This window comes from Vigna unguiculata, chromosome 10, assembly GCF_004118075.2.
Source record: "Vigna unguiculata cultivar IT97K-499-35 chromosome 10, ASM411807v1, whole genome shotgun sequence".
NCBI classification, from domain to species: domain Eukaryota; kingdom Viridiplantae; phylum Streptophyta; class Magnoliopsida; order Fabales; family Fabaceae; genus Vigna; species Vigna unguiculata.
The window spans coordinates 32603021-32611877 of NC_040288.1; the positions used below are offsets into that span (position 1 = coordinate 32603021).

Consider the following 8857-nt stretch of genomic DNA (forward strand, 5'->3'; position numbering starts at 1 on the left):
TGTTATAAAACTTACTATTTTTATAAACACTTTTAATATTAAAATAACTTTGTCACTATTTTTAAACTACTGACAATTCTAAAATATTATTTTCTAGGTCCTCACAATTTTCTATCTTAATAAACAAACATATTAAGAGATGGATTCTTCCTTGATGTATGAAATTCAAAATGTATAATTTTATCGCAACAAAAAAGATATATCAATATAAAAATAAATAAATTAAAAATATACTCATTTAATATTTCTAACATTTGTTAATATAAATAATTTCCTTTTCAGAATATTTGAATTTAAATGGTTATTACAACTTTTATTTATTTATTTTCCATTCCACACTTCCTATATTTTAAATATTACATAATATAATAATTAGTTATTACATATTTCATTTAATTGGTTATGTGAGAACCTAAAAAATGTTCTAAGAGTAGTGGTGATTTTTAAAAAGATGGCACTAGAATATTTTATAGATAAAATGATAAGGTTATAAATAGAGATTCTTTTAAGGAAAGTTCATTCTATAAAATTCACCATCTCTCTAGACTTTCTATCCAAACTTCTCCTCTGAATTATCTTTATATTTCTAACCTCAATCTTCATTCTTTTGAAGATCATGGCCCTAGGATTTCTCCCGGTGAATAACTCTACATCATTTTTAGTAGTTTCAATTTTCCCAATTTTTAACTAACATGTGAGTTTTTTCAGAAGAAAGACAAGAGATTTGACATCGATTGAGTAGTAAACAATCCAATATAAGAGATTAGATCATCTAATTCAAAACTTTAAATCATTATTATTTATCTTACTCATTTTTAATTAATTAACGTGAGACTTCAACTCATCTTAAATATTGAAAGTTACATTTATTTGAACGAGTTTTATATTATAGAAGAAAAACATAAAATTAAAAATATAAACAAAAGCATTGAAATGTGATTATAAAGACATTTACAACACTTCTAATGATTAAATAAATTTTATAGGATCTTTTTATAAATAGAAAGTAATCCAAAAGTATTCAATACTAAAACAAAATTCAGCAAACAAAGGTATAAAAAGGTGTGTTAGTATTTAGAGTGAATTGCAAGCAATGTTCCTTTACATACACAAATATCAGACACAAACTAGCTTTCTAACATCCTATCTCTCCCAAAGTTGATTGTAGAGATATCCTAGAATTAGGTTCAACTTGTCTCTCACTGTCTATGTTCCTTTCTGAAGTATTATTGGACTCATCCAGAGAATGTCTTATGGTAAATGTTACATGTCTCACATGTTTTGATTCAGAAGCATTTTGCAGTGACAAACGACACACTGGACAAGTGGATTGTTTTCTCAGCCACATATCAATGCAAGACAGGTGAAAAGTGTGGCCACATTTTGGTATGATGCGCAACACTTCTTTTTCTTTGTACTCTGCCAAACATATCACACACCTGCACGATCAAATTCAATAATTTATCAACATTTTCATTCCAATTCAGAAAATGTCTGTTTCAAAATATACGATTCTTAAGAACATCTTCTAACAATACGCACGAATTAGAGACTATAAACTAGACTTAACTGTGTGCTTCCCGTTGAAACGAAGGCTTCATGGTTGAAACTCAAAGTGGGGATTGCAGCAACAAAAGCAGGTTCAGGTTCATTACCATGAAACTCTGACTGTCATGTAAACACTGCAGAAGTTAAAATCTGAAGCACCCAACATGAACAGAACACAGACAAAGTAAAAAGTCTTAGCATAATACACTGAAAGGAAGTATACATGCTAATTAATTAGTACAAAGCATCCATTTCTTTATCTGGTTGAAATTTTTCATCACATATTTGCTCTGCAGAATTTTATCACAGTAAGGACTTGTCATAACATTGCTGCTATATTTTTTCTCAAATGAAGATTAAAAATATTTTGATTCGTTACCAAGCACTAATCATGTTAATTAGTTAACCAGGAGAATGAACTGAAGCGAGGAAGAGAGAAATTACCCGTTCTATGTCTGTTCTTGGTTCAATTTCATATACTGTTCGTATTCCAACACGCTCGTGTAGTCTTCCACAAATTATTTTTGTGCAAACGAAGACAATGAAAGTTGCACTCAACCCAAACCCAATGATAGTAGTCACCAAATTGGTATCAAAACCCATTATAGGTATATCCACCCACACAACCAATCTTCAAAGGCAAGACACAAACCTCGGAAGCTAAAACAAAGAACACAACAAGAATCACCACAACATCGCTGACATCCACTTCAAATACAAAAAGAAAAACATGAGAGCAGAGTGCACGCTGGTATCACATAAATACATAACCCACAGGCTTCAAAGGATAAATAGCATGATAAATAAGAAAACAGAAAAAATGATTGACACTCAAATGAAAACTCTTGAGAAAAAGAGTAAAAAAATCATTTTTTTTTTTAAATTTTTATGGAATCCAAGTGGCTTTGGTGTGACCCAAAGGGAAGATGGATGGTGGGGAAGAGAAGGGAGAGATGTGGAAGAAGGACGTTCGTTTTTCATTCTGTTGTTTATTGGAATCATATTCTTGGTGGGGTACACGCCATGATTTGACCATCTAACGACAAATCGAAGGGTTGAGACGTAGAAGGTGGTGGATGTCGAATCTTATGGTTTTTGGCTGCTATAGATCTCAACGGTGTGGAAGAAAGGACAGCATGGTTTTTAAGGTTCAGATTCTGACAACTCTCGTATTTTCCTTCCTCTGCTCGTCTCTTTCTTTCTTTGTGTGTCTCACAACTTTAGGATAAATAAATAAACTGTTCAGAAATTGCGGTGGTGTTAATTTCTTCGAGTTCTGTCATCCCTGAAAGTACGAATAATAACAATAATAAAAAGATGATGTGGAAGTTTTGCTCTGTTTCTAAGTTGCAAGTCAAACGGTAACAGATGTTCAAGTTGTATATTTCAGAAGATGGTCAAGTTATTCTTATCTTCATATTTTTATATTTGCTTAATCTGATAGTCTTAATAATTTGATTAAGTGATAAAGTAAGTTGAAGAATAACTCGGAACCAACTTTAAAATCAGAAAGTGATTGTTAACGATGAACACCCTTTCGTTTGAAAGTAAGAAACCATCCCTCTTTTGTGAAGCACAAATTAAAGAACAATAAAGTGATTATCATTGCAACTTTTAAAATAATTGTGAATTTCCTTTTCTCTTTCAGGCATGTCTTTCTTTTCTGTAGTGTGTAAAGAATATTTGCTTATTTTAAGTGTTACTTTTATTCATGATTAATGAATGATATCCACTTCATTGGTTTAATCATGAATTAAGGGCGTAAAACAGAACAAAATTGTCAACTAGCACATTTAAAAGTGCTTGTACATTTTTTTTACAATTGGAAACAAATTGCCGGCTTTTTTTTTTCATTGTAAAAGAGGTTCTTTAAACTTGTAATTGTAGAATAGATTGTGTAAAATAGGATAAAGTCGTCACATCACATTAGATTAAAGTCTCAGAATTCAAAATGACTTCAGTAATCAGGATTCATGATGACTTCAGTTCTTTTTTATTTTTTTAAATACAGAAATTAATAGGAACTTTGACAACTTCTCTTTTGCAAAATAAGAAAAGGAAACCGACCACACTCATGACGACTTATTTTACAAGAAATAATTCAACTGATCCTATTTTACAAATATGGGTTCAAAATAGTCATGTTTTACAAAAAAAGCCTAACACTATTAGAATTTTTCATATTACACGGATTTTTTCTTACAAATTTGTTAAAAAAATTTACAAGAAAAGACTTTTTTCTGTCATTTTTTCTAAGAATATTAATTGGCCGGTAATTCTTTTGTGGATAATTATTTTCTACAAAATTATAAAATTTGTAAGTATTTTCTACCAAATTTGTTGCGAAAAGTGTTTTATACCAAATATTTTGCAAAAAAAAATTAGTAACAATTTCTTGCAAATTTATTTTTCACACTAAAATTTGTAAATATTTCTTACGAAAAAAATTTCAAAACAAAATTAAGAGAAAATATAAATTTTTTTAGTAGTGCAAATTGTCACTATTTATTTTTATACAAAGAATAAGAGGTAGTATTTGAAGAAGAATATTATCAAATTGTGATGAAAGTTTTGAAGAAGAATTTGCGAAGAGACGATTTAATAAATTAATATTAGTATATTGTGCCATCATGTTTAGATCATGCATAGAAATTTAACATTCCATGATATAACTAGCTAACTTCATCTTCCTCCCTGCAACAGGGCAAAAATGTGCGTTACCAGGAATCAAATAGAATTCATTCACTATCAAGTCATTTGTTTAAAATGGTCTCGATACATAGACAAAGAAAAGAACAATAGGTTTATAGAATAAAATAATGTATTTCACACTTGCAAAAGTAACAAATCAAACCATAATTAGGTCTTTCTCATGTCATACAAATTTTGTTTCCCATGGAAAGAATATTCACAAAATGTATAATGTCCAGAAAAACACAGAATTTATTTCCGTGTAACCAATCAAAATCATAAGGTTGGGGAAAAGTCCCATTTTAGGGGCTTCACCAACAAGTTGAACTTACTACCTGAAGTTGGCCTAGGTAAAGATTTAAACATGTTAGGTTTCATGCTTGATTATTACTTTTAACCATTTTTAGTTTTCAACAGTGATTTAAATTTAAACGGAAATTACTTTGATAATTATTATTTTTCACTCGTAAGTGAATCCCACCCTAACCAAACACCCCAAAGAACTTAAATCACCACATTCTCACATTCTCCATTAACAAAACATCACTAAACATCACTTGAAGAAAAGACAAGAACATAAACCCACAAGATTCACAGTCACAACAAAAAACACAACTCACTCATCATCAACAGTGCCAACAGGAACATGAATGTTCTTATATACACAAACATAAGGCTCATCAGCTCCAGAGTACTTCCCACACCACTTCCCTTCCGCGATCCCACTAGCGTCCCAAATCGAAGCGTACAAAAACATAGCTTTCTCAGGGAAAGCTTTTCCCTCCTTCCTCTCCTCCCTCCTAACCACCCCTCCATCCACGCGCCACTCGATCGCGTCGCTCCCCCACGCGATGGCGTACTCGTGGAACCCCTCGGAGGCGTCGAATCCCAGATGGTGGATCCTTTCGTTGTCCCCCGCGCCCCCACAGAAGAAGTTTGTTTGTACGAGGGTCCTGTCGCGGCCCAGAAACTCGAAGTCGATCTCGTCCTGGGATTTGTCGCCCTCCAGGGAGGAGAGGTAGAGGTTGAAGTTGAGACCGTTGGTGTCGCCGCCGGGGCACTGGATGAGAGCGGAGAAGGTGCCCGAGTGGAAGCGCGTGGGCGTGCGCCACCGCGCGCCGCCGCGGATGTCGTATGTGAGGGTGATGGTGTCGGAGATGGCACAGTGGGAACAGGCCTCCGGAGTGTAGTCGATGGCGATTTGCTTCAATGGTTGGGTGGCGTGAGAGAGCGGAAGTGCATTCGCCATTGTTGGAGTGTGTGTTGGGGAGTTACTGAAAGGAATGGAAATGCATGCAGAGAGTCGGTGAGAATTAAGAACTATAGTTACACGAGAACGGCATCGGACCTCTGGCGGGCTGGGCCTTCAGCACATCAGCCCATCAGCCCGTCCATTTTGTAAAGACTAATAATAAGTATATTAAAATTTTGGATATAAAATTTTATATCGCTTATTTACTAGTAACATTTTTCTTTTAATATTAGTGATAACATAAGAACATCTTATATTCTTATAAGTATTTTTTTAATTTAATTCATATTGAAAAATTATTCTATTGAATATTTAAAATATTTTTATTTTATTTAAATATAATTTTATTTTATTTTATTATCAATAACTTATCGATTAATTTTTTATTTTTTTAACTTATTTTTAAAAGAGATATAAATAAAGAAGTTGATTGAGTGAGAGAAAATAAGGAAAAATTTGAGTTGAAAGAAAAAAAAAACATAAACAACACTCATATACTTAAATGAAAATACTAAAAATAAAACACTTAATATAAATTTTTTTATAAAAAAGTCAATTGAAATTATCGATTATCAAAGACCGAAAGAGAAAATATAGAACCAGGTGCTGAAAAAAATAAAATATCAATGCTTTCCATCTAAATTAATAATAATAATAATAATAATAATAAGATAATTTGAATTTGAATTTGAATTTAACATAGAAGATACCTTCTTTATGTTTCATCTTACTAAATTTTATTGCTTAATATTATAATTGATTCAAATATTACTGAGCATGAATATAAGCATAAGATCAAACTTATCTTTTTAAATGGTATTAAAAAGGTTGAGATTAAATAATATGTTATAACCAAACTAATACATTGATAAATTACAGATTATGTTAACTTTAGTTTCAACTATACATTCGACTTAGAAATATTAAAATATGTCAGACCATCTCTCTCGACAAAATATTTTATAAACATATACAATACCTTAAAATAGATGGAATTTTTATTTTGTTTTGGAACATTATTTAAATTTATTAAGTATTTTTATAAACATTTAGAATGTGGATTCATTATTCTATTTAGAATAGCAAAATCTGTAAGTGTGTGTTTTTTTTTTCCAAATTAGATATTTTTACTGTTCAAGTATATCTTTTTACATTAACTAAATCCCCATCATGTTTTTTTTTTTTAATTTTGCAGATTGTTTGCTTGAATCCTATTTTAGTTTATAAATTTTTAAAAATATTTTTTTCTAGTTTTATAGATTTGTATATTTATTTATAATAATATAATTTATTAAAATTTATAATTTTTTTAAAACTTACGTGAATGTAAATTTAAAAAATATATTTAATTTGATACTTATAAATTAATTGGAAATAAAAAATTTGAAGAGTGATTATAATAAATAAAATAATTTAAATATATTGCAATTATGGTAATAGAAAAATTATCATAATAAAATATTGTAGATATGGTTTTTTTGTAAAATTAACTTTGATAAATATATATTTATTTGGTTAAAATAATTTATGTAATATTTTTTATGTGTAATAAGTTAGAAAAATAAATTAAATAATAATATAACTGTAGATGGAAATATTTGAAAAAAACAATAATGTAAAGTTAAAAATTACTAATATGAATGTAAAACATTTAGGACTATTTATTAAAAAAATTATTTAAAGAAAATATTAAAAAAGTACAGAATTTAAAAAAAAATATTTAGAAAAAAATATAGAATTTTAAAATATAGCAAAATATAAATTTCTTAATAGAATTTTATAAATATTTTAAAATACAAAAGATATAAAATTAAAAAATTCAAATTAAATATTTATTTGTTGAAGTTATTAATTATTTAAATTAAATTTAAACATTAAAATAAATAAATTACTAAGTACTAAAATTTATAGTTTTAAAGGAAAGTCCGTAATGGATGTCTAGTAAATAAAAAATGAAGAATAAGATAAATTAAAGAAATTGATTTCAATTAAATTTGATCAATAAATAAATATATATGTATTTATATTTATATTTGTATACCTAAAATTTAATTTAATTCTATTGCACTGAAAATAAAGTTATTACATGAATTATTTTATCCAAATAAATATATATTTATCGAAACTAATTTTACAAAAAAACAATCTTAACTACGATATTTGATTATGACATTTTTTTATTATCATAATTATGATATATAAAAATTATCTTATTTATTATAAACATTCTTCAAATTTTTTATTTTCATTTAAGTTACAATTTTTTTCCTATGATTTTGATTTTGTAGTTTGTTATGCAGTAGTTTTATATTTTATATATGTGGTTAATTATTTGTTTAAATATGTTGTTTGATTTTCTTATAGTGTGAGTTAGCCTTAGTTTTCCGTTACAGATTCAATATGACAAACCAGCTCATATGAGTGCGATTACTATATAATGCAATGGATGACAACCATTATGCATACTTGTATTACAATTAATTGGAAAACGATAATATATATATTTGAATTAAAACAAATACTTTGCAATATTGTCTTTGTATATACTAACTTGAGTTAATGTCTTATTTTGCAGACATTCAAAAGTCTTGCGCCAATTCTTGCGAAGTACATAAAGTTTGGTAGCATAGCATGTGCAAAATTTATAATTCAGATGTACAATAATATTGATTAGGATATGTATTTGGATTGTGGATATTCCAATTGTCTTTTAAATGTATTTTGGATTGTGGATGTTTTATTAAATATTTTGTTTTGGTTTGTGCTTGTTTTTGAAAAAAATATGCAGGTTCAAATGTGAGAATGACAATAAAACAAAAAATGTATTTAAAAAAAATAGTACAATAGGTCTCGGTTCTTACCATAATCGAAGCAAAAAGGTAGTCTATGGCCTCGATTCTTACCATAACCGAGGCTAAATGCTCTGCGAATTTTTAAATTAATTAAAAATTTTGTGAACTTATGGCTTCGGTCTAGGCGAGACTCGAGGTAGAAAGACGCCTCTATGGCTTCGGTTCGTCTACAATCGAGACAAAATTCACCCCTTTTGGCCTTGCCCCAATATGCTTCGGTTCTAAAACCAAGACAGCATAGCGAAAACAACTAGGGCCAAAAGCCCTCAACATACTTGTGAAATAATAATAATAATAATAATAATAATAATAATAATACAATAAATACATATATAAAGAGATACACGTGTGTTGTGTCCTTTTTTTCAATTTTATCCTCTTAATTATTATTTATTAAATTTAAATAATTATTCATAATAAAATTACTTGTCTGTTTCATCATTTTACTAAATTCAGTAACTATTTCTTTAATTCAAATAATTACACAAATATAAGAGTTTGGATACTCTTATAG

General features: G+C 28.7%; 2 protein-coding genes across 2 annotated transcripts; both read right to left on the reverse strand.

Annotated features, from left to right (window-relative positions):
* Positions 1-969: 969 nt before the first annotated feature.
* LOC114166563 (RING-H2 finger protein ATL79-like) lies at positions 970-2784 on the reverse strand. Its single transcript, XM_028051312.1, has 3 exons — positions 1993-2784; positions 1571-1668; positions 970-1439 (listed from the first exon to the last, which is right to left on the reverse strand). Exons 1-3 carry the CDS (start codon positions 2149-2151, stop codon positions 1136-1138), a joined length of 561 nt encoding a protein of 186 aa, XP_027907113.1. The 5' UTR covers positions 2152-2784; the 3' UTR covers positions 970-1135.
* A 2071-nt stretch (positions 2785-4855) lies between these two features.
* Positions 4856-5488, reverse strand: LOC114165556 (probable xyloglucan endotransglucosylase/hydrolase protein). Its single transcript, XM_028050147.1, has one exon. It carries the CDS (start codon positions 5486-5488, stop codon positions 4856-4858), a length of 633 nt encoding a protein of 210 aa, XP_027905948.1.
* Positions 5489-8857: the final 3369 nt, after the last annotated feature.